Raw genomic sequence first — 26877 nt, forward strand, 5'->3', positions numbered from 1 at the left:
TGTCCTTTGGTGTTCCCTCACCAAGCGAAGTATCGCATGCTGTGGGCTCAGCCCCACTGTACAGTGAGGAAGAGCTAACAGAGGGCGGTCAGGAACGGGGGGAGACATCCGCCTCTCCAGCAGCCAGGCGAAGAAGTAGTGGCGAGGAGAGTGGCTCGGTAGCCGGTCTAGAGACAGGTCTGTCTCCTGACCCACACGCAGCCGAGGGGGCTAGTAGTGAGGCGGAGACCCTAATTGATGATGATGAGGCTGATCGCACTGGGCAGCCTCGTCGTCATCAGGCTATTGCTTCTGCATAATCAGGAGAAGAGGGTGGCAGCTTGGCAGCGAGCAAAACAGTCGGTGGGTTGCCCAGGAGGCAGCAGGGTCGCAGCAGTGTCAGTGGAGGCAAACGGCCATGGAGTAGAGCACCAGCTCCACTGCAGCCTACCACCACGGCCAGTAGTGGTGCCGGTGTGCACGGAGGAAGTAGCAGTCAGCCAGTGAGGAGTATCGGGGGCAAAGTTTCCTACTCGGTGGTGTGGCAATTTTTCGTCAAGCCGCCCGAGGAAGTAAACGTAGCCGTATGTCGACTATGTGGCCAGAAAGTCAAGCGTGGCCAGGGGACCCATGTTGGGACTACAGCGTTGCGGCAGCATATGCAGCGTCGCCATTTGGTGGCCTGGGAAAACCGTGATAAAGATACGGCGGTTCTGCCTGCCCCAGCCCCCGCTCCATCACCCGCTCTGTTACTTGCTCCGTCACCCGACGTCAATCGCCCTCTATCAGCCAGTCAAGGCTCCAACACCTCTGCTGAGGGGAGTTGTCGCTCGTTGGCATCTTCCGCTCGTTCAGATGCTCCTTCTCCTGCTACTCCTCTTCACGGATTCCGTCAGCAGTCTTTCTTGGAATCCGTTTCCAAGAGACAATAGTTTGCGAGCACGCACCCGACGGTGCAAAAGCTGAACGTCCTCCTGTCCAAGTTACTGGTGCTGCAGTCCCTCCCTTTCCAAGTGGTGGACTCAGCACCTTTCCGAGAAATGATGGCTTGTGCCGCGCCGCGGTGGAGAGTGCCAAGCCGTCATTTCTTCGCCAAAAAGGCAGTGCCAGCCCTGCATTCACATGTAGAAGAGATGGTGGGCCAGTCTTTGAGCATGTCGGTCTCTGCCAAACTGCACGGCAACGCCGACGTGTGGAGCTGTAACTACGGTCAGGGACAGTACATGTCATTTACAGCCCACTGGGTGAACGTGGTGCCGTCACAGCCGCACCAGCAACTTGGACAGGTCACGCCACTTTTGCCTCCACGTTTGCACGTCCTTGGTCCACAAAAGATGTCCGCCTCTACTACCTCTTCTTCCTTCGTGTCCTCAGCCGCCACCCCCGTGCCAAGTCCCATTACCCGACCGGCATATCACATGTGCAGGGTGCAACGGTGTCACGCTGTGCTGCACCTGGTATGCCTTGGCGAACGTAGTCACACAGGGGAGGAACTTCTCAGTGTAATGAACAGAGAAATCGACAGATGGCTGTCTCCGCGCAAACTGAAAATCGGAACCATGTTGACCGACAACGGAAAGAACATGGTGTCTGCTCTGCGTCAAGGAAGGTTGTGCCATGCGCCATGCATGGCTCACGTGTTCAATCTGGTTGTCAAGCGGTTCCTAAAATCCACCATCCCACTGCAAGAAATCCTTAAAATGTCATGTAAACTTTGCATGCATTTCAGCCATTCCTACACCGCACAGCACACCCTCCTTGAGCTGCAGCGGCAGAACGGAATTCCACAGCATCGCCTGATCTGCGACGTTGCAACAAGGTGGAATTCAACCCTACACATGTTAGACCGCCTTTACGAACAGCGAAAGGCCATCACCGATTTCCTGATGTTACAAGCGGATAAAGGTACTCCCCTGTGTAACTTCGATGTCAGCCATTGGCAGCTCATGCGTGACACCTGCCGCTTGCTCAGGCCCTTTGAGGAGGCCACGCTATTCGTGAGTCGGCAGGACTATGGGATGAACGACGTCATTCCTCTGTTGCACGTCCTGGAACAAATGCTGTTAACAATGGCTGGTCAGGGTGCGGTAGACGTGGCGCACAGATCTCAATGCCACATGACCCCTGTGGGGGCAGGACAGGAAGAAGAGGAGGAGGTAGAGGAGGACATTTGTGCTCAGGAATTATTGAGTAAAATGGGTGGTTTTTCCACTCAGCGGACAGGAGTGGAAGAGCAGGAGCATCTGGTAGAGGAGGAGGAGGAGGAGACAGAGGACCCAGACGCACCGTGGCAGTATGCTGTGGAGATGGAGGCAGGGAGTCCCTCGCATTCCTTGGCACAAATGGCCCATAGCATGCTCGCTTGCTTGCGCAGCGACAGCCGAATAATAATCATCAGACAGAGGGATGACTTTTGGCTGTCCACCTTGTTGGACCCTCGCTACCGTTCAAAAATGGTGGCCTTTTCACACCTGCTGAGAGGGAGCCCAAAATAACGTACTATAAAAACCACCTATGTAGTCAGTTGGTCTCTGCCTTTGTGCGCCAATGTCCATCCTCAGACACTGTGGGCCCTGTGCGCTCGCGTTCCGCTGCCATGGCAGCAGGGGAGGGGTGGGGTGGTAGGAGCAGTGGCAGCTCCACCAGCAGCGGCTGCCTCAGTCTGCAGTCGATGATGAGTAGCTTTCTTCACCAGCTCAGTGAGGAAACTGCTAACCAGCCGCAGCAGCAGCAGCATCAGGTGGACCTGGAGCAGGACCTCAAACAACAGGCTTGGGCCTACTTGGACAGCACCCTGCCAACCGAGGTAGACAATCCCCTTGACTACTGGGCAACGAAACTTGACCTTTGGCCCCAACTAGCTGAATTTGCCCTTGAAAGGCTGTCATGCCCGGCCAGTAGCGTGGCATCGGAGCGCGTGTTTAGTGCGGCAGGAGGTATTGTAACTCCGCGGAGGACACGACTGTCCACCCAAAGTGTGGAGAGACTCACGTTTGTGAAAATGAATCAGGCGTGGATTAGTCTGGATTTCAAACCACCAGTTCCTGACACAACTGACTAAATCCGCAATGAATCATGCCCCAAACATGTGCCACTTTCAGGTCTCCTCACACTGCTGGTGTGTTACATTTTTTGTCATAGGGTGCTGGCAGATTACGGGCCTCCCATTGCTGCTGCCAGGCCCGTAATCTGCCATGGGCCCCGTACCGCCTCCTCATGCTGCTGCCAGGTCCACAGTCTCTCATGGATCCCTGTACGGCCTCCAATTGCTGCTGTCTCCATCGCCACACTCTGCCATGTTCCACTTTCAGGTCTCCACACACACTGCTGGTGTGTTCCATTTTTTGTCATAGGGTGCTGGCAGATTACGGGCCTCCCATAGCTGCTGCCAGGCCCCTAATCTGCCATGGGCCCCTGTTCCGCCTCCTCATGCTGCTGCCAGGTCCAGAGTCTCTCATGGGTCCCTGTACGGCCTCCCATTGCTGCTGTCTCCATCGCCACACTATGCCATGTTCCACTTTCAGGTCTCCTCACACACTGCTGGTGTGTTCCATTTTTTGTCATAGGGTGCTGGCAGATTACGGGCCTCCCATAGCTGCTGCCAGGCCCCTAATCTGCCATGGGCCCCTGTACCACCTCCTCATGCTGCTGCCAGGTCCAGAGTCTCTCATGGGTCCCTGTATGGCCTCCCATTGCTGCTGTCTCCATCGCCACACTTTGCCATGTTCCACTTTCAGGTCTCCTCACACACTACTGGTGTGTTCCATTTTTTGTCATAGGGTGCTGGCAGATTACGGGCCTCCCATAGCTGCTGCCAGGCCCCTAATCTGCCATGGGCCCCTATACCGCCTCCTCATGCTGCTGCCAGGTCCACAGTGTCTCATGCCATGTGCCACTTTCAGGTCTCCTCACACTGCTGGTGTGTTCCATTTTTTGTCATAGGGTGCTGGCAGATTACGGGCCTCCCATAGCTGCTGCCAGGCCCCTAATCTGCCATGGGCCCCTGTACCGCCTCCTCATGCTGCTGCCAGGTCCACAGTCTCTCATGGGTCCCTGTACGGCCTCCCATTGCTGCTATCTCCATCGCCACACTCTGCCATGTTCCACTTTCAGGTCTCCTCACACACTGCTGGTGTGTTCCATTTTTTGTCATAGGGTGCTGGCAGATTACGGGCCTCCCATAGCTGCTGCCAGGCCCCTAATCTGCCATGGGCCCCTGTACCGCCTCCTCATGCTGCTGCCAGGTCCACAGTGTCTCATGCCATGTGCCACTTTCAGGTCTCCTCACACTGCTGGTGTGTTCCATTTTTTGTCATAGGGTGCTGGCAGATTACGGGCCTCCCATTGCTGCTGCCAGGCCCCTAATCTGCCATGGGCCCATGTACTGCCTCCTCATGCTGCTGCCAGGTCCACAGTGTCTCATGCCATGTGCCACTTTCAGGTCTCCTCACACTGCTGGTGTGTTCCATTTTTTGTCATAGGGTGCTGGCAGATTACGGGCCTCCCATAGCTGCTGCCAGGCCCCTAATCTGCCATGGGCCCCTGTACCGCCTCCTCATGCTGCTGCCAGGTCCACAGTCTCTCATGGGTCCCTGTACGGCCTCCCATTGCTGCTGTCTCCATCGCCACACTCTGCCATGTGCCACTTTCAGGTCTCCTCACACTGCTGGTGTGTTACATTTTTTGTCATAGGGTGCTGGCAGATTACGGGCCTCCCATTGCTGCTACCAGGCCCCTAATCTGCCATAGGCCCCAGTACCGCCTCCTCATGCTGCTGCCAGGTCCACAGTCTCTCATGGGTCCCTGTACGGCCTCCCATTGCTGCTGTCTCCATCGCCACACTCTGCCATGTTCCACTTTCAGGTCTCCTCACACACTGCTGGTGTGTTCCATTTTTTGTCATAGGGTGCTGGCAGATTACGGGCCTCCCATAGCTGCTGGTAGGCCCCTATGCTGCCATGGGCCCCTGTACCGCCTCCTCATGCTGCTGCCAGGTCCAGAGTCTCTCATGGGTCCCTGTACGGCCTCCCATTGCTGCTGTCTCCATCGCCACACTCTGCCATGTTCCACTTTCAGGTCTCCTCACACACTGCTGGTGTGTTCCATTTTTTGTCATAGGGTGCTGGCAGATTAAGGGCCTCCCATAGCTGCTGCCAGGCCCCTAATCTGCCATGGGCCCCTGTACCGCCTACTCATGCTGCTGCCAGGTCCACAGTGTCTCATGCCATGTGCCACTTTCAGGTCTCCTCACACTGCTGGTGTGTTCCATTTTTTGTCATAGGGTGCTGGCAGATTACGGGCCTCCCATTGCTGCTGCCAGGCCCCTAATCTGCCATGGGCCCCTGTACTGCCTCCTCATGCTGCTGCCAGGTCCACAGTGTCTCATGTCATGTGCCACTTTCAGGTCTCCTCACACTGCTGGTGTGTTCCATTTTTTGTCATAGGGTGCTGGCAGATTACGGGCCTCCCATAGCTGCTGCCAGGCCCCTAATCTGCCATGGGCCCCTGTACCGCCTCCTCATGCTGCTGCCAGGTCCACAGTCTCTCATGGGTCCCTGTACGGCCTCCCATTACTGCTGTCTCCATCGCCACACTCTGCCATGTGCCACTTTCAGGTCTCCTCACACTGCTGGTGTGTTACATTTTTTGTCATAGGGTGCTGGCAGATTACGGGCCTCCCATTGCTGCTGCCAGGCCCGTAATCTGCCATGGGCCCCAGTACCGCCTCCTCATGCTGCTGCCAGGTCCACAGTCTCTCATGGGTCCCTGTACGGCCTCCCATTGCTGCTGTCTCCATCGCCACACTCTGCCATGTTCCACTTTCAGGTCTCCTCACACACTGCTGGTGTGTTCCATTTTTTGTCATAGGGTGCTGGCAGATTACGGGCCTCCCATAGCTGCTGCCAGGCCCCTAATCTGCCATGGGCCCCTGTACCGCCTCCTCATGCTGCTGCCAGGTCCAGAGTCTCTCATGGGTCCCTGTACGGCCTCCCATTGCTGCTGTCTCCATCACCACACTCTGCCATGTTCCACTTTCAGGTCTCCTCACACACTGCTGGTGTGTTCCATTTTTTGTCATAGGGTGCTGGCAGATTACGGGCCTCCCATAGCTGCTGCCAGGCCCCTAATCTGCCATGGGCCCCTGTACCACCTCCTCATGCTGCTGCCAGGTCCAGAGTCTCTCATGGGTCCCTGTACGGCCTCCCATTGCTGCTGTCTCCATCGCCACACTCTGCCATGTTCCACTTTCAGGTCTCCTCACACACTGCTGGTGTGTTCCATTTTTTGTCATAGGGTGCTGGCAGATTACGGGCCTCCCATAGCTGCTGCCAGGCCCCTAATCTGCCATGGGCCCCTGTACCGCCTCCTCATGCTGCTGCCAGGTCCACAGTGTCTCATGCCATGTGCCACTTTCAGGTCTCCTCACACTGCTGGTGTGTTCCATTTTTTGTCATAGGGTGCTGGCAGAATATGGGCCTCCCATAGCTGCTGCCAGGCCCCTAATCTGCCATGGGCCCCTGTACCGCCTCCTCATGCTGCTGCCAGGTCCACAGTCTCTCATGGGTCCCTGTACGGCCTCCCATTGCTGCTGTCTCCATCGCCACACTCTGCCATGTGCCACTTTGAGGTCTCCTCACACTGCTGGTGTGTTACATTTTTTGTCATAGGGTGCTGGCAGATTACGGGCCTCCCATTGCTGCTGCCAGGCCCGTAATCTGCCATGGGCCCCAGTACCGCCTCCTCATGCTGCTGCCAGGTCCACAGTCTCTCATGGGTCCCTGTACGGCCTCCCATTGCTGCTGTCTCTATCGCCACACTCTGCCATGTTCCACTTTCAGGTCTCCTCACATACTGCTGGTGTGTTCCATTTTTTGTCATAGGGTGCTGGCAGATTACGGGCCTCCCATAGCTGCTGCCAGGCCCCTAATCTGCCATGGGCCCCTGTACCACCTCCTCATGCTGCTGCCAGGTCCAGAGTCTCTCATGGGTCCCTGTACGGCCTCCCATTGCTGCTGTCTCCATTGCCACACTCTGCCATGTTCCACTTTCAGGTCTCCTCACACACTGCTGGTGTGTTCCATTTTTTGTCATAGGGTGCTGGCAGATTACGGGCCTCCCATAGCTGCTGCCAGGCCCCTAATCTGCCATGGGCCCCTGTACCGCCTCCTCATGCTGCTGCCAGGTCCAGAGTCTCTCATGGGTCCCTGTACGGCCTCCCATTGCTGCTGTCTCCATCGCCACACTCTGCCATGTTCCACTTTCAGGTCTCCTCACACACTGCTGGTGTGTTCCATTTTTTGTCATAGGGTGCTGGCAGATTACGGGCCTCCCATAGCTGCTGCCAGGCCCCTAATCTGCCATGGGCCCCTGTACCGCCTCCTCATGCTGCTGCCAGGTCCACAGTGTCTCATGCCATGTGCCACTTTCAGGTCTCCTCACACTGCTGGTGTGTTCCATTTTTTGTCATAGGGTGCTGGCAGATTACGGGCCTCCCATTGCTGCTGCCAGGCCCCTAATCTGCCATGGGCCCCTGTACCGCCTCCTCATGCTGCTGCCAGGTCCACAGTGTCTCATGGGTCCCTGTACGGCCTCCCATTGCTGCTGTCTCCATCGCCACACTCTGCCATGTGCCACTTTCAGGTCTCCTCACACTGCTGGTGTGTTCCATTTTTTGTCATAGGGTGCTGGCAGATTACGGGCCTCCCATAGCTGCTGCCAGGCCCCTAATCTGCCATGGGCCCCTGTACCGCCTCCTCATGCTGCTGCCAGGTCCACAGTGTCTCATGCCATGTGCCACTTTCAGGTCTCCTCACACTGCTGGTGTGTTCCATTTTATGTCATAGGGTGCTGGCAGATTACGGGCCTCCCATAGCTGCTGCCAGGCCCCTAATCTGCCATGGGCCCCTGTACCGCCTCCTCATGCTGCTGCCAGGTCCACAGTCTCTCATGGGTCCCTGTACGGCCTCCCATTGCTGCTGTCTCCATCGCCACACTCTGCCATGTGCCACTTTCAGGTCTCCTCACACTGCTGGTGAGTTACATTTTTTGTCATAGGGTGCTGGCAGATTACGGGCCTCCCATAGCTGCTGCCAGGCCCCTAATCTGCCATGGGCCCCTGTTCCGCCTCCTCATGCTGCTGCCAGGTCCAGAGTCTCTCATGGGTCCCTGTACGGCCTCCCATTGCTGCTGTCTCCATCACCACACTCTGCCATGTTCCACTTTCAGGTCTCCTCACACACTGCTGGTGTGTTCCATTTTTTGTCATAGGGTGCTGGCAGATTACGGGCCTCCCATAGCTGCTGCCAGGCCCCTAATCTGCCATGGGCCCCTGTACCACCTCCTCATGCTGCTGCCAGGTCCAGAGTCTCTCATGGGTCCCTGTACGGCCTCCCATTGCTGCTGTCTCCATCGCCACACTCTGCCATGTTCCACTTTCAGGTCTCCTCACACACTGCTGGTGTGTTCCATTTTTTGTTATAGGGTGCTGGCAGATTACGGGCCTCCCATAGCTGCTGCCAGGCCCCTAATCTGCCATGGGCCCCTGTACCGCCTCCTCATGCTGCTGCCAGGTCCACAGTGTCTCATGCCATGTGCCACTTTCAGGTCTCCTCACACTGCTGGTGTGTTCCATTTTTTGTCATAGGGTGCTGGCAGAATATGGGCCTCCCATAGCTGCTGCCAGGCCCCTAATCTGCCATGGGCCCCTGTACCGCCTCCTCATGCTGCTGCCAGGTCCACAGTCTCTCATGGGTCCCTGTACGGCCTCCCATTGCTGCTGTCTCCATCGCCACACTCTGCCATGTGCCACTTTGAGGTCTCCTCACACTGCTGGTGTGTTACATTTTTTGTCATAGGGTGCTGGCAGATTACGGGCCTCCCATTGCTGCTGCCAGGCCCGTAATCTGCCATGGGCCCCAGTACCGCCTCCTCATGCTGCTGCCAGGTCCACAGTCTCTCATGGGTCCCTGTACGGCCTCCCATTGCTGCTGTCTCTATCGCCACACTCTGCCATGTTCCACTTTCAGGTCTCCTCACATACTGCTGGTGTGTTCCATTTTTTGTCATAGGGTGCTGGCAGATTACGGGCCTCCCATAGCTGCTGCCAGGCCCCTAATCTGCCATGGGCCCCTGTACCGCCTCCTCATGCTGCTGCCAGGTCCAGAGTCTCTCATGGGTCCCTGTACGGCCTCCCATTGCTGCTGTCTCCATTGCCACACTCTGCCATGTTCCACTTTCAGGTCTCCTCACACACTGCTGGTGTGTTCCATTTTTTGTCATAGGGTGCTGGCAGATTACGGGCCTCCCATAGCTGCTGCCAGGCCCCTAATCTGCCATGGGCCCCTGTACCGCCTCCTCATGCTGCTGCCAGGTCCAGAGTCTCTCATGGGTCCCTGTACGGCCTCCCATTGCTGCTGTCTCCATCGCCACACTCTGCCATGTTCCACTTTCAGGTCTCCTCACACACTGCTGGTGTGTTCCATTTTTTGTCATAGGGTGCTGGCAGATTACGGGCCTCCCATAGCTGCTGCCAGGCCCCTAATCTGCCATGGGCCCCTGTACCGCCTCCTCATGCTGCTGCCAGGTCCACAGTGTCTCATGCCATGTGCCACTTTCAGGTCTCCTCACACTGCTGGTGTGTTCCATTTTTTGTCATAGGGTGCTGGCAGATTACGGGCCTCCCATTGCTGCTGCCAGGCCCCTAATCTGCCATGGGCCCCTGTACCGCCTCCTCATGCTGCTGCCAGGTCCACAGTGTCTCATGGGTCCCTGTACGGCCTCCCATTGCTGCTGTCTCCATCGCCACACTCTGCCATGTGCCACTTTCAGGTCTCCTCACACTGCTGGTGTGTTCCATTTTTTGTCATAGGGTGCTGGCAGATTACGGGCCTCCCATAGCTGCTGCCAGGCCCCTAATCTGCCATGGGCCCCTGTACCGCCTCCTCATGCTGCTGCCAGGTCCACAGTGTCTCATGCCATGTGCCACTTTCAGGTCTCCTCACACTGCTGGTGTGTTCCATTTTATGTCATAGGGTGCTGGCAGATTACGGGCCTCCCATAGCTGCTGCCAGGCCCCTAATCTGCCATGGGCCCCTGTACCGCCTCCTCATGCTGCTGCCAGGTCCACAGTCTCTCATGGGTCCCTGTACGGCCTCCCATTGCTGCTGTCTCCATCGCCACACTCTGCCATGTGCCACTTTCAGGTCTCCTCACACTGCTGGTGAGTTACATTTTTTGTCATAGGGTGCTGGCAGATTACGGGCCTCCCATTGCTGCTGCCAGGCCCGTAATCTGCCATGGGCCCCCGTACCGACTCCTCATGCTGTGACGTTGCAACAAGGTGGAATTCAACCCTACATATGTTAGACCGCCTTTACGAACAGCGAAAGGCCATCACAGATTTCCTGATGTTACAAGCGCATAAAGGTACTCCCTGTGTAACTTAGATGTCAGCCATTGGCAGCTCATGCGTGACACCTGCCGCTTGCTCAGGCCCTTTGAGGAGGCCACGCTATTCGTGAGTCGGCAGGACTATGGGATGAACGACGTCATTCCTCTGTTGCACGTCCTGGAACAAATGCTGTTAACAATGGCTGGTCAGGGTGCGGTAGACGTGGCACACAAATCTCAACGCCACATGACCCCTGTGGGGGCAGGACAGGAAGAAGAGGAGGAGGTAGAGGAGGACATTGGTGCTAAGGAATTATTGAGTGAAATGGGTGGTTTTTCCACTCAGCGGACAGGAGTGGAGGAGCAGGAGCATCTGGTAGAGGAGGAGGAGGAGGAGACAGAGGACCCAGACGCACCGTGGCAGTATGCTGTGGAGATGGAGGCAGGGAGTCCCTCGCATTCCTTGGCACAAATGGCCCATAGCATGCTCGCTTGCTTGCGTAGCGACAGCCGAATAATAACCATCAGACAGAGGGATGACTTTTGGCTGTCCACCTTGTTGGACCCTCGCTACTGTTCAAAAATGGTGGCCTTTTTCACACCTGCTGAGAGGGAGGCCAAAATAAAGTACTATAAAAACCACCTATGTAGTCAGCTGGTCTTTGCCTTTCTGCGCCAACGTCCATCCTCAGACACTGTGGGCCCTGTGCGCTCGCGTTCCGCTGCCATGGCAGCAGGGGAGGGGTGGGGTGGTAGGAGCAGTGGCAGCTCCACCAGCAGCGGCTGCCTCAGTCTGCAGTCGATGATGAGTAGCTTTCTTCACCAGCGCAGTGAGGAAACTACTAACCAGCCGCAGCAGCAGCAGCATCAGGTGGACCTGGAGCAGGACCTCAAACAACAGGCTCGGGCCTACTTGGACAGCACCCTGCCAACCGAGGTAGACAATCCCCTTGACTACTGGGCAACGAAACTTGACCTTTGGCCCCAACTAGCTGAATTTGCCCTTGAAAGGCTGTCATGCCCGGCCAGTAGCGTGGCATCGGAGCGCGTGTTTAGTGCGGCAGGAGGTATTGTAACTCCACGGAGGACACGACTGTCCACCCAAAGTGTGGAGAGACTCACGTTTGTGAAAATGAATCAGGCGTGGATTAGTCTGGATTTCAAGCCACCAGTTCCTGACACAACTGACTAAATCCGCCATGAATCATGCCCCAAACATGTGCCACTTTCAGGTCTCCTCACACTGCTGGTGTGTTCCATTTTTTGTCATAGGGTGCTGGCAGATTACGGGCCTCCCATAGCTGCTGCCAGGCCCGTAATCTGCCATGGGCCCCTGTACCGCCTCTTCATGCTGCTGCCAGGTCCAGAGTGTCTCATGGGTCCCTGTACGGCCTCCCATTGCTGCTGTCTCCATCGCCACACTCTGCCATGTTCCACTTTCAGGTCTCCTCACACACTGCTGCTGTGTTCCATTTTTTGTCATAGGGTGCTGGCAGATTACGGGCCTTCCATTGCTGCTGCCAGGCCCCTAATCTGCCATGGGCCCCTGTACCGCCTCCTCATGCTGCTGCCAGGTCCAGAGTGTGTCATGGGTCCCTGTACGGCCTCCCATTGCTGCTGCCAGGAGGCAGCAGGGTCGCAGCAGTGTCAGTGGAGGCAAACGGCCACGGAGTAGAGCACCAGCTCCACTGCAGCCTACCACCACGGCCAGTAGTGGTGCCGGTGTGCACGGAGGAAGTAGCAGTCAGCCAGTGAGGAGTAGCGGGGGCAAAGTCTCCTACTCGGCGGTGTGGCAATTTTTCGTCAAGCTGCCCGAGGAAGTAAACGTAGCCGTATGTCGACTATGTGGCCAGAAAGTCAAGCGTGGCCAGGGGGCCCATGTTGGGACTACAGCGTTGCGTCAGCATATGCAGCGTCGCCATTCGGTGGCCTGGGAAAACCGTGATAAAGATACGGCGGTTCTGCCTGCCCCAGCCCAGGGTTCCATTTTGTCATAGGGTGCTGGCAGATTACGGGCCTCCCATTGCTGCTGCCAGGCCTTAATCTGCCATGGGCCCCTGCACCGCCTCCTCATGCTGCTGCCAGGTCCACAGTGTCTCATGGGTCCCTGAACCGCCTCCCATTGCTGCTGTCTCCATCGCCACACTCTGCCATGTGCCACTTTCAGGTCTCCTCACACTGCTGGTGTGTTCCATTTTTTGTCATAGGGTGCTGGCAGATTACGGGCCTCCCATTGCTGCTGCCAGGCCAGTAATCTGCCATGGGCCCCAGTACCGCCTCCTCATGCTGCTGCCAGGTCCACAGTCTCTCATGGGTCCCTGTACGGCCTCCCATTGCTGCTGTCTCCATCGCCACACTCTGCCATGTGCCACTTTCAGGTCTCCTCACACTGCTGGTGTGTTCCATATTTTGTCATAGGGTGCTGGCAGATTACGGGCCTCCCATAGCTGCTGCCAGGCCCCTAATCTGCCATGGGCCCCTGTACCACCTCCTCATGCTGCTGCCAGGTCCAGAGTCTCTCATGGGTCCCTGTACGGCCTCCCATTGCTGCTGTCTCCATCGCCACACTCTGCCATGTGCCACTTTCAGGTCTCCTCACACACTGCTGGTGTGTTACATTTTTTGTCATAGGGTGCTGGCAGATTACGGGCCTCCCATTGCTGCTGCCAGGCCCGTAATCTGTCATGGGCCCCTGTACCGCCTCCTCATGCTGCTGCCAGGTCCAGAGTGTGTCATGGGTCCCTGTACGGCCTCCCATTGCTGCTGTCTCCATCGCCACACTCTGCCATGTGCCACTTTCAGGTCTCCTCACACACTGCTGGTGTGTTCCATTTTTTGTCATAGGGTGCTGGCAGATTACGGGCCTCCCATTGCTGCTGCCAGGCCCGTAATCTGCCATGGGCCCCCGTACCGACTCCTCATGCTGCTGCCAGGCTCGTAATCTGTCATGGCATATTCCGCTCGTTCAGATGCTCCTTCTCCTGCTACTCCTCTTCACGGATTCCGTCAGCAGTCTTTCTTGGAATCCGTTTCCAAGAGACAACAGTTTGCGAGCACGCACCCGACGGTGCAGAAGCTGAACGTCCTCCTGTCCAAGTTGCTGCTGCCAGGCTCGTAATCTGTCATGCGCCCCTGTACCGCCTCCTCATGCTGCTGCCAGGTCCAGAGTGTGTCATGGACCCCCGTACCGACTCCTCATGCTGCTGCCAGGCCCGTAATCTGTCATGGGCCCCTGTACCGCCTCCTCATGCTGCTGCCAGGTCCAGAGTGTGTCATGGGTCCCTGTACGGCCTCCCATTGCTGCTGCCAGGCCCGTAATCTGCCATGGGCCCCCGTACCGACTCCTCATGCTGCTGCCAGGCCCGTAATCTGTCATGGGCCCCTGTACCGCCTCCTCATGCTGCTGCCAGGTCCAGAGTCTCTCATGGGTCCCTGTACGGCCTCCCATTGCTGCTGTCTCCATCGCCACACTCTGCCATGTGCCACTTTCAGGTCTCCTCACACTGCTGGTGGATTCCATTTTTGTCATAGGGTGCTGTATGGCCTCCCATTGCTGCTGCCTCCACCGCCACACTGTGGCTCCACACTCTGGTTTTGGCCCCGTGACTGCCCAAATGAGTGAAGTGTGTGGTGATTCTAAGATCGACGGCACTCATCTGCATGTCATACTGACTGACAGTATTATTTCTCTTCCCTAGCAGACTCCAAGGGCATTTAAATTAAAGGTACAGTGTTCTGCACTAATATAAAGGCTCTCTGAAGCCTAGAAACACCCTTTTATAAGTTAAATTCGCAGCGAATATATTCGACTCGAATCAAAATTTTTTCACGAATTCGCCGAATCAGTCGAATCGAATTTTTGAATAATTCGCTCATCTCTAGCTGCAACCACTAATTGAGAAAAATTTTTCAACATGTCCATTCAATACAAGTTTATCTAACGATCAAACTCTGTCAAACAGGGAAGGCTACACACACTATTCAACATTCAGCCAATCCCTACAGAACCAGCTGAATTATGATACATCTATAGCCAGCTTTAGGCCAGTGGCATCAATAAAGGGTTGCAGGGGTGTGGACCGCACCCAGGTGGCACCTGCCAGAGGGGTGACACCCCTCTGGTGTATGTTCCCAGCCTAGGGAAGGCCAAGATCCTTGGTTGGGATGAGCTGCCATGTTTCCGGAGTCCAACTCTCATTCATCCCTATAGGGGGAGCCAGAAAGATAGTGGCACCCATGAAGTGGGGACAGGATGTGGAGACTTGGGGTCAGTGTGCGTGTGGAGAGGATGAGATGAAGATTTCCACTAGTTGTGTGCTGGAGATCGGAGCGAGAGAGAGAAACAGCAGGTCAGTATCTGTGTACTTTCTCCTCTACCACCAGGGGGAGACATCCATTCCCTGCCTCACCCCCCTCTGACATCATTGAGACATGGAGCATTCCAAACCTCCTCTACTGCACCCCTACATACTGACATGGTACATTCCATCCATCCCCACCCGTACGTAGTGACATGGTACAATCCATTCACAGCCCCCTACATCCTGACATGGTACACTCCACCACCCCCTTCCCCCAGTACTGACATGGTCAATTCTATTGTTCGACCCCACATACTAACATGGTACAATCCATTCATCACCCCCTACATGTTGACATGGTATATTTCATCAACCACTCCCCCCAAATTACTGACATGGTACATTCCATCCATCAACCTCAAGACTCTGCCACATACTAACATGGTACATTCCATGCCGAGCTGGGGGGGGGGGGGGGTGACACCATGATTTACTGCATCAGGTGACACCAACTCTATTGAAGCCACTGCTTTAATCGCACTCGTGTGGGATCAAGGCATATGGCTATGGATGTTAGTTATGAAGTCAGAGAATGTCATGTCCCTCTATTGAAGCATAAAAGATTGGGTTGTATTGAGTAAGCAGATGTCAAACCTGTCAAGTCTTAAAATTGCACATACCCCTGGAATCACAAAATACTTTGGTACCCAAAATGCTACATAGGTGATGCTTTAAAAAACCTTTACAGGTTATCAGTTTAACATTAACTGTGAACTATGGCCCTAGAATTATTGCCCTCACTCCGATGTTTGCAGAGATACCTCACAGTGTCAGTGGACTAACACCCCTAAATACTGTATAGGTATAAATTAAACCATGCTCGGGAAGGTGAACTTAGCCTTTAAACTACATGATTTTTCTCTGATTTTACCTGTAATTGTTTAAATTGGTTACAGGATTTCTCTAAGTAAAGATCAATGGAGGGGAGAGAAGTTTGTTACCTGGGATTGGTATACTAAATTTACCTCTATGTACGGGTTTGGGGATAGTCGTGCAAGGGTTTACAAAGCTTGGAGAAGCCTTCACATGTTAATGGTATAATCATAGGAGAAGGGAATGTAGTGCTTTTCTATTGCTTGCAGGTTAAATAGTTCTGATCAAATTAAATATACAGTTGCAAGAAAAAGTATGTGAACCCCTTGGGATTACATGGAGTTTTGCATGAATTGGGCATAAAATGTGCTCTGAACGTCATCTAAGTCACAACAATAGAAGAACACAGTCTGCTGAACATAATACTACACAAACATTAGATGTTGCCATGGTTTAATTGCACATAACTTGTAAACATTCACAGTGCAGGGAGGAAAAAGTATGTGAGGCCCTAGCTTAATGACTTCTCCCAGAGCTAATTGGAGCCAGGAGTGAGCCAACCTTGACTCGAATCAGTGTGATGATATTGGATGTGTTGCTGACAGCTGTCCCGCCCTTAAAAACACACACACTTGTTTTTAGTTTACTGGTTTCAAGAAGCACTGTCTGATGTGAACCATGCCTCGCAGAAAAGAGCTCTGTGTTCTTCTATTGTTGTGACTTAGATGACGTTCAGAGCACATTTTATGCCCAATTCATGCAAAACTCCACGTAATCCCAAGGGGTTCACATACTTTTTCTTGCAACTGTAAGCATGTATGGCCACCATTGGAAGGGTTTCAAATCGTCCATGATGTAAGCCGATCTCCATAAATACCAACAACACAAAAGATTGATGTGCATAGTCCCCTCATAAACACAGACAACAAACATGGAAATGTGATGTTTCGATGTCACTGTGACCATGTAGCTATAATATGGATTACCTTCATAATTTTATTCCACTGATAAGTATCTCTAGATTTCTAAACGGGGCATTGGCAAAACTAGGAAAGGGAGGTGACCATAGCAAACAATGTACAAATATCAGTACAGTTACATTAAAACTCAACTCTGGGATACCTATAAATTATCTCTTGCAGTGGGGCCATGCCCACACTGCCATGATTGACTGCTCAATTAGGTCTATGGGATATAGAAAAGAAGATCTGTGTAACCTATCCTCCGCACCTCCATGCTGCTAGACCAGTCCCTGCAGTGTCTTCTCCCCATGCTACTGTGGTCTTAGGTCCTGACATTATTAAGACCAATGCACCCTACATTAGACGTAATGATGCCAATAGACCGACCTTTAGAGTATGGGGGGCGCAATCTGCCAGGCGAGCAGAGGATCAGATTAAAGTGCTTCTCCTCTCCTCTAGACCACATGTATCAAACGGCCCAAAATTTGGCTCACTAGGCCATTTCATGTGGCCCTTGCTCCTCTCCAGAAGCTTTGGCACCCCCCTTGTCTCTGCCCCCAGCTTGTATCTCCCAACTCTACAGAACTATGAGTGTTACCCAGACTATGTGTCATTACTGCTACCACACCACGCAGCACCAACCGACATACAGATCCTGCACCTCTCTGTGCAACAGCAGCACCCCCTCATCTCCGGCTCCCCTCGTCTCATTCAGCAGACTCCGCCATATTATTTGAATGCAGATAATTATTTAAGATGATAAAGAGTAGATACAGTTATATAGTCTCACAGATACAACCAGCCCTTTAAAGGCAAACATAGTGCTGATACAGCCTGTGATGAAATTGAGTTTGACACCGCTGCTCTAGACTAAACGAGCAGTTACCCTAGCAGAAGTTCTAATTTCCCAGAGTTGGGCTCTAAATATACAATAACTTGTAGTGTTACCTTATGACAAAGTCATGGGAGTCAATCTCTTTTCCACAGCCACTGTTGAGTAAGATTCCCGAGTTTCCAACAATGGCGCATGTTTTAAAGTTTTTGTTTTTCAGGGGTGAAGTCCTTGGTAAAAGTTCATACAAGTTCTTGGATATATTCATGGTACTGTCTCTATCAAAGATATAATGGATTATATCACCCGGCTTCAATGTACCCTTCAGAACCGAGATATCCCTTTCAGCATCCAGGAAATGTAATATTTGTTTCCTGAAAGACAAAGAAAACAGGATTAGCTCTTAGCATGATAGAGGCTTTCAGATGGACTTAAACAAAAAAATATTCATAGGAGCATTGATCTGGTCTGTCATTCTTGAAATAAAGCTTCACTGGAACATGCTGCTTTCTCTTTTAATGAAAGTTTACATTTTGTAACAGAAAATTAAAATCTGAAGTTTAGTCATGGTCTCGTGGACTTATTTGCACAGTTACACTGATCTAAACTTGGACCAACATCCCTCCAATGTCCCTGATTTGGACAGACTGTTCCTCATTTAAAAAAACAATCCTTCTGTCCCTCTTTCCTTCTCAGCTGTCCCTCATATGCATAGACATGTAGACCTCTATAATGAATGCATTAGTTAAAGTGCAACTAAAGTCCACAATACTTATCTGTGTTTCAATGGGTCAAAACCAACAGGGCTACTTATGGACACCAGCATTTTCTACTTGTCTTCTTCCGGGTGCCAGTCTTTGGCTGATCTCTGTGGAAGCGAGAAGTCACTGTAGTAGGCACCAATGGTGTGGAGAGTGTGTCATCACCATTTTGACTTTCCACCTCAACCAATTAGAGAATACTTTGCATTCACTAAGAAAAAGTAAACATTCTCTGAATGACATGCATTCCAAGTGACCAGAATGCAGCAGAGCAGCCACCTGGCATAGGACCCGGCAGCAAGTGGAGATCACTGGAGTGGTTGGTAACTACAGTGATTTCCAGCTCCTAGAACAGAGGTCTCCAAACGATGCAGTATGAGGGATGAAGAACAAATCAGTTTTCTAAATTAATTCATAAAATGGAAATTAATGAATAAGTTTTACTTGGAGCTCTACTGCAATCAGCATAATATGATTCAGAAGAAGAAAGAACTTCAGTTAAACAAAGCAAAGAAATTCCAAATTATTCTAGGCCAAGCAGAGTGCCCCTTAAATCAGAATCCCCATCAAAGTCCCCCCTTACATTAGGATCTCAATCCCTTGACCCCACACTTTTACAACGTAGCTGGAAACCTCAAGAGCCCAGGAGCAAGGCTGTAGAAGCAGAAGGAGGCAAAGTGGAGGAGGATCTGTGCCCCTTTAAATGCTGGGACAAGCACATAATTGTTTGTCAGAACATTGTGGATCTTAGCAGCCAACAATGGTACAATGACAGCACAGCTGGGGGAACCTGTGCTTGAGACAAGATGGGGGGAAACTTGCATGTCGGAGCTAAACAGAGGCCATAAGCTGGACTGAAGACCTGTGTGAGAGACAATTGAGAGCTGCGGGCCTAATAAAATATTTCATCAGGCTTAATTTGGCCCATGGGCAGCATTTTGGAGACCCCAGTTCTAGAAGGATCCCACAGGTACTATACATTATCTCACGGAAGTGAGTACATCCCTCACATTTTTGTAAATATTTTATTCTATCTTTTCATGTGACAACACTGAAGAAATGACACTTTGCTACAATGTGACGTAGTGAGTGTACAGCTTGTATAACATGTAAATTTGCTGTCCCCTCAAAATAACTCAACACACAGCCATTAATGTCTAAACTGCTGGCAACAAAAGTGAGTACACAAGTGAAAACGTCCAGATTGGGCCCAATTAGCCATTTTCCCTCCCCTGTGTCATGTGACTCGTTAGTGTTACAAGGTATCAGGTGTGAATGGAGAGCAGGTGTGTTTCATTTGGTGATATCGCTCTCACTTTCTCATACTGGTCACTGGAGGTTCAACCTGGCACCTCATTGCAAACAACTCTCTGAGGATCTGAAAAAAGAATTGTTGCTCTACATAAAGATGGTATGGTCTATAAGAAGATTGCCAAGACCCTGAAACTGAGTTGCATCACGGTGGCCAAGACAATACAGTGGTTTAACAGCACAGGTTCCACTCAGAACAGGCCTCACCATGGTCGACCAAAGAAGTTGAATGCACGTGCTCAGCGTCATATCCAGAGGTTGTCTTTGGGAAATAGACATACGAGTGCTGCCAGCATTGCTGCAGAGGTTGAAGGGGTGGAGGGGTCAGCTTGTCAATGGTCAGACCATACGCCGCACACTGCATCAAATTGGTCTGCATGGCTGTCATCCCAGAAGGAAGCCTCTTCTAAAGATGATGCACAAGAAAGTCTGCAAACAGTTTACTGAAGACAAGCAGACTAAGGACATGGATTACTGGAACTATGTCCTGTGCTCTGATGAGACCAAGATAAACTGATTTGGTTCAGATGGTGTCAAGCGTGTGTGGCGGCAACCAGGTGAGGAGTACAAAGACAAGTGTGTCTTGCCTACAGTCAAGCATGGTGGTGGGAGTGTCATGGTCTGGGGCTGCATGAGTGCTGCTGGTACTGGGGAGCTACAGTTCATTGAGGGAACCATGAATGCCAACATGTACTGTGACATACTGAAGCAGAGCATGATCCCCTCCCCTCGGAGACTGAGCTGCAGGGCAATATTCCAACATAATAATGACCTCAAACACACCTGCAAGACATCCACCAGCTGATGTCGTCATGGAGGAGTGGAAGAGGACTTCAGTGGCAACCTGTGAAGCTCTGGTGAACTCCATGCCCAAGAGGGTTAAGGCAGTGCTGGGAAATAATGGTGGCCACACAAAATATTTTCACTTTGGGCCCAATTTGGACATTTTCACTTAGGGGTGTACTCGCTTTTGTTGGCAGCGGTTTAGACATTAATGGCGGTGTGTTGAGTTATTTTGAGAGGGCAGCAAATTTACATGTTATACAAGCTGTACACTCACTGCTTCACAAAGTAGCAAAGTGTCATTTCTTCAGTGTTGTCACATGAAAAGATATTTACAAAAATGTGAGGGGTGTACTCGCTTCTGTGAGATACTGTATATCGATAGTTACATTGGTCCAACTACAAAAAAAAGGTAACACCTGGAATTATACTTTAATACATTTATTATTTTTAATGAATATATAATTACATTAAGTACAATTTTTCATATGAGCGTGAAATTATGCCTTAAAGCAAATACTGTGTCTTCTTTGTTTACATGCTTTTCCTGTGTGTATAGTGTTCAGGGGAATAGAACCAACAGGAGATGACTTTTGCAGGATTGTAAGAATCTGTAGAAGAGAAGCCGACCCAATGGGAATTTCTTTGTGTAGAATCCTCTGAATTCCCGTTGTGTCTCTACTGTTGCAAGAACTTGCAAGTGTCATAGGCATTGGGATCCTGTCTACGGTACTGCACTGACTGCAAAGGTCAACAATTAAATATTAAACACAATATTTAAAGGGCAGCATCTTTTATTTGGAAAATTAAAGTGTTCCTAAACCCAGGACCCTGCCTTCACTATATCTGGTCTCCCACAGTACATAGAACATGGGAATGCAATTATTTTAGTAAATATAAACTGCTAAATACCTTTTCTCATCAGAAGTATAGAGCAGTCTTGTGACTTCTATCAGTGTCCAGCAGATCACTGGTTAAAGCTTGTAGGAGGAGTTGCATGACCCATGACCCTCTGTATGGACAGTGCTGATTGGCCCTGTGCTGATCACATGCACCCTTCCAAAGAAAACTCTCTAGCAATACACACTAAACTGAGCATGTGCAGAGTGACTCCTAGAGCTCTATACTATCAGCAGATGTATTGGGGACAGTAGAAAAATGGAAGGATCAGAGAAGACAGGATCAAACAACATCTTTACACAATGTGGAGGATTATCATCCTTGGGTTTCACAGTGAGTATAACAAGCATGCTTTACTGCATATACAGACTGATTTTACTGTTGTGGGTTTAATAATACTTTAAGGGTATGTCCATGTTTTATTGATAGTACTGTGCAGCGCTTCTTTAGCAAACACTCTGGGAAAATTTAATGGTTCAAAAGTCTAAACATTTTTTATCTCAATGTATTCCCTGCATTAAGGTAAAACATCTTTAGGTAGTAATATAGCCCACTTATCTCCCTTATGCTTACCTGAACCTTCCCTTGATCCAGCGCTGTGCCAGTCTGTAACCGCTCTCCCCGACTTAGCTGTCATTCAAGTACAGAGATGGAGTGGGGTGGGGGGGGGGAGGGCAAGCCGCACTGTCTGTGTCTATGGACACTGGCAGCATGGATCTGGACCAAGCCCGCAGGTGGGCTACCGTAGGAAGCGGCTTCCTTTGGTGGCACACCAAGAATAGGTGGACCTAGGAGCGCTGGTGGGGGACCCCAGATAAGGGGAATTGGGGCCGCTCTGTGCAATTCTATTGCACAGACATGTTTAATATTTAAAAGAAAAGAAAATAAAGAAAAATGTTAAGTGGTTGTGAACCCTTACATACCCAGTGAAGTGACTGGCCTCAATGCACAGAGATTAAACAAATCCACCTTCATAAATTATACTTTATACGTTGTTACCTTGTAGCACAGGATTGTTCAGTTCTGAAAAGCAGAGGGGGTGGAGAGCTGAAATGACATCAGTGAGGGGAGCTCTGAGAGCTGATTGGAGGGAACGGACACAATCACTTTCGCACAGCACACAGGAACAGAGCTGAGGCTGCAAATCACAGGCTGTGCCCTGGAGCTCCCACCCTTGTCAGCATTTTTATCTTGGTGGCTGAAAACTCATCAGAAATGATACATGCTTATAGCAGAGGAGTGAGCCAGCAGAAATAAATGATACTTAGCACTCTGGATTGAGACAAGTACCCACTATAGAGGATATTCCTAGTTCATATATCATGCCTGAGGCTTACAACCACTTTAAAACTTACAATCACTTTAACAGCAGAAAGATCTACACCTGAAGGATCTCTAATGCTGCATTCACACTTGAGATACGTGTCTTTAGTTCTTTGCTGGCTTTTTTTCTTAGTGTTTGTACAGGCAGGCTTGAGGCTTGAGCATTTTTTTAATTTTAAATGTAATATTTATATATACAGTCATGGCCGAAATTGTTGGCACCCTTGATATTTTTCCTGAAAATCAAGTATTTCACACAAAAAAGGTATTGCATTAACACATGTTTTGCTATACACATGTTTATTCCCTTTGTATGTATTGGAACAAATATAAAACAGAGGCAGAAAAGCAAATATGACATAATGTCACACAAAACCCCAAAAATGGGCTGGACAAAAGTATTGGCACCCTTAACTTAATATTTGGTTGCACACCCTTTGGAAAACATAACTGAAATCAGTCGCTTCCTATAACCATCAATAAGCTTCTGACACCTCTCACCCGGAATTTTGGACCACTCTTCCTTTGCAAACAGCTCCAGGTCTCTCTTATTGGAAGGACACCTTTTCCCAACAGCAATTTTAAGATCTCTCCACAGGTGTTCAATGGGATTTAGATCTGGGCTCATTGCTGGCCACTTCAGAACTCTCCAGCGCTTCTTTGCCATCCATTTCTGAGTGCTTTTTGACGTATGTTTGGGGTCATTGTCCTGCTGGAAGACCCAGGATCTTGGACGCAAACCCAGCTTTCTGACACTGGGCCCTACAGTGCGACCCAAAATCCTTTGGTAATCCTCAGATTTCATGATGCCTTGCACACAGTCAAGGCACCCAGTGCCAGAGGCAGCAAAACAACCCCAAAACATCATTGAACCTCCACCATATTTTACCGTAGGTACTGTGTTTTGTTCTTTGTAGGCCTCATTCCGTTTTCGGTAAACAGTAGAATGATGTGCTTTACCGAAAAGCTCTATCTTGGTCTCATCTGTCCACAAGACGTTTTCCCAGAAGGCTTTTGGCTTACTCAAGTACATTTTGGCAAACTGTAGTCTTGCTTTTTTATGTCTCTGTGTCAGCAGTGGGGTCCTCCTGGGTCTCCTGCCATAGCGTTTCATTTCATTTAAATGTCGACGGATAGTTCGCGCTGACACTGATGCTCCCTGAGCCTGCAGGACAGCTTGAATGTCTTTGGAACATGTTTGGGGCTGCTTATCCACCATCCGGACTATTCTGCGTTGCAATCTTTCATCAATTTTCCTCATCCGTCCACGACCAGGGAGATTAGCTACAGTGCCATGGGTTGCAAACTTCTTGATAATGTTGCGCACTGTGGACAAAGGCAAATCTAGTTCTCTGGAGATGGACTTGTAACCTTGAGATTGTTGATATTTTGCCACAATTTTGGTTCTCAGGTCCTCAGACAGTTCTCGTCTCCTCTTTCTGTTGTCCATGCTTAGTGTGGCACAGACAGACACACAATGCAAAGGTTAAGTGAACGTCTCTCCTTTTTATCTGCTTTCAGGTGTGATTTCTATATTGCCCACACCTGTTACTTGCCCCAGGTGAGTTTACAGGAGCATCACATGCTTGTAACATTCTTATTTATCCGCAGTTGTGAAAGGGTGCCAATACTTTTGTCCAGCCCATTTTTGGAGGTTTGTGTGACATTATGTCGAATTTGCTTTCTTTCCTCCCTTTTTTTGTTTTGTCCCAATACACACAAAGGGAATAAACATGTGTATAGCAAAACATGTGTTAATGCAATACGTTTCGTGAGAAATACATGATTTCCTGGAGAAATATCAAGGGTGCCAACAATTTCGGCCATGACTGTATATACTCCACTCCTCCCAAGACATCTTTCTCTCTAGCTCCCTAGCTCCCTCATCACCACTTCCCTCGCTAGCCTCCAGGACTTTTTTCCCAGCAGGAGCAAATTGGATTGGATCATGCTTTGCTGGGGGTTTTTTGCCTTCCTCTGGATCAACTGTAGGATTATAACTTTTTTTTTTCAATGGTTGAACTGGATGGACTATTGTCTTTATTCAGCCAGACTAACTATGTAACTTCTCCAGAGCCTCTCCCATCCTCTGGAACTCCCTACCACAGTATGTCTGGTCAGCACCCACCCTGTCTGATCTTTGAAAACTCACTTATTCAGGGAAGCCTACCCCACCTCCACCTAAGAACTGTACTTGAATCACCTCCGCCAGATCATCCCCCGCAGTTATCACCTTTTGTATCACCTCCCCCTTCCTTTAGATTGTAAGCTCCACAAGCAAGGCCCTCCTATTCCTTCTGTACTGAAATGTATTGTAATTGTACTGTCTCCCTTATATTGTACAGCGCTGCGCAAACTGTTGGCGCTATATAAATCCTGTATAATTTTATATATATATATATATACCGTTGTGTTCAAAATAATAGCAGTGTGTTGAAAAAAGTGAATAAAGCTCAAAATCCTTCTAATAGCTTTTATTTCCATACACACAAATGCATTGTAAACACTACACATTCTATTCCAAATCAAAACATGAAGAAAAATAGATCAAATTTGTGTTGTTCCTCTAAAAAAAATTGAAGAAAAGTGAATATTAGATTGTTCAAAAAAATAGCAGTGTTTGTATTCTTCTTTACAAACTCAAACATTCACTATATAAACTGAAAAATGTTTGAAGATTTTGCTTTCCTTTGAATGACTTAATGAATATTTAGTTGTAGTCGCACTGTTTCTGAGAACTGCTGTACATCTGTGTTGCATGGAGTCAACCAACTTCTGGCCCCTGTGATCAGGTATTCCAGCCCAGGATGATTGGACTACATTCCACAGTTCTTCTCCATTTCTTGGTTTTGCCTCAGAAACTGCATTTTTGATGTCACCCCACAAGTTTTCTATTGGATTAAGATCCGGGGATTGGGCTGGCCACTGCATAACGTCAATCTTGTTGGTCTGGAACCAAGATGTTGCACGTTTACTGTTGTGTTTGGGGTCGTTGTCTTGTTGGAACACCCATTTCAAGGGCATTACCTCTTCAGCATAAGGCAGCATGACCTCTTCAAGTATTCTGATGTATTCAAACTGATCCATGATCCCTGGTATGCGATAAATAGGCCCAACACCGTAGTATGAGAAACATCCCCATATCATGATGCTTGCACCACCATGCTTCACTGTCTTCACAGTGTACTGTGGCTTGAATTCAGTGTTTGGGGGTCGTCTGACAAACTGTCTCCGGCCACTAGACCCAAAAAGAACAATCTTACTTTCATCAGTCCACAAAATGTTGCGCCATTTCTCTTTAGGCCAGTCAATGTGCTCTTTGGCAAATTGTAGCCTCTTCAGCACATGTCTTTTTTTCAACAGTGGGACTTTGCGGGGGCTTCTTGCAGATAACTTGGCTTCACATAGGTGTCTTCTAATTGTAACAGTACTCACAGGGAACTTTACACCTTCTTTCATCTTCCTGGAGCTGATTGTTGGCTGAGTCCTTGCCATTTTGGCTATTCTTCTATCCATTTGAATGGTAGTTTTTCGCTTTCTTCCACATCTTGCAGGTTTTGGTTGCCATTTTAAAGCATTTGCGATCATTTTAGCTGAGCAGCCTATCATTTTCTGCACTTCTTTATATGTTTTCCCCTCTCCAATCAACTTTTTAATCTGTTCTTCTGAACAATGTCTGGAACGACCCATTTTCCTCAGAATTTCAGAGAGAGATGCACTGTAACCAGCATGTATAATATTTGCTGCCTTCCTTCCTTAAATAAGGGCAATAATTGCCACCTGTTTTTCAAAGAATGAAAGACCTCACTAATAGAACTCCACAATGCTATTATTTTGAACATTCCCCTTTCAATTAGTGATTCAATTACACAGAATCAGCAGCATGCATGTCATGACTGTTGGGTCTGTTGGATTTCTATTACTCTACTACACCTGCTAGTAAATTATTTGCTAGTAAATTATTTGCCATATAGAAATATCATTTCTACCAAAAACAGTGATTGACCAGGTTAGTGATGTCTGACTGCTATTATTTTGAACACAACTGTATATACTGTATATATATATATATATAGCATTGTTTTTAGCAAATGCTCATTGGCTCATTGAAGACTGTTGGGGCTAAAAATCTGAAGCTTGTAACTCAAAGGAAACTCATATAATTTTTCTAACTACAAGTCTTAAGTGGCACAACTCTAAGCTGTGAACAGGCACAGCTAAAAACCATGGGATATTAGATATTGAGTGTTTTGGCGCTTCGAGCTACAAAACGCTCAGATGTCAATAGATGTGTGCACTATAGAAATATTTGTTTCATTGCAGATCCATTATTTCATTCAAGAATTTTGTTTCAACATATTCATTATATTGAACCGATCACTTTCGAGATTTGTTTAGTTATATTCAGCATTCATTTTGTATATTCGTTGGTCCAGATGGATTCAAAAAAAATTTGCAGTTTT

At 49.9% G+C, this 26877-nt stretch overlaps 1 protein-coding gene across 1 annotated transcript in view; it reads right to left on the reverse strand.

Annotated features, from left to right (window-relative positions):
• The window catches only part of ST8SIA2 (ST8 alpha-N-acetyl-neuraminide alpha-2,8-sialyltransferase 2), a 432330-nt gene that overhangs the window by 123825 nt on the left and 281628 nt on the right, over positions 1–26877 (reverse strand). The window contains exon 4 of the mRNA XM_089687649.1: positions 17453–17710. Coding sequence (XP_089543775.1) covers positions 17453–17710 — 258 coding nt within the window. The remainder of the gene's footprint in view (positions 1–17452; positions 17711–26877) is intronic.

The sequence above is a fragment of the Staurois parvus genome, unplaced genomic scaffold (genome assembly GCF_062004578.1).
Source record: "Staurois parvus isolate SC_StPar_1 unplaced genomic scaffold, SC_StPar_1.0 ptg000432l, whole genome shotgun sequence".
In the NCBI taxonomy this organism is placed as follows: Eukaryota; Metazoa; Chordata; class Amphibia; order Anura; family Ranidae; genus Staurois; species Staurois parvus.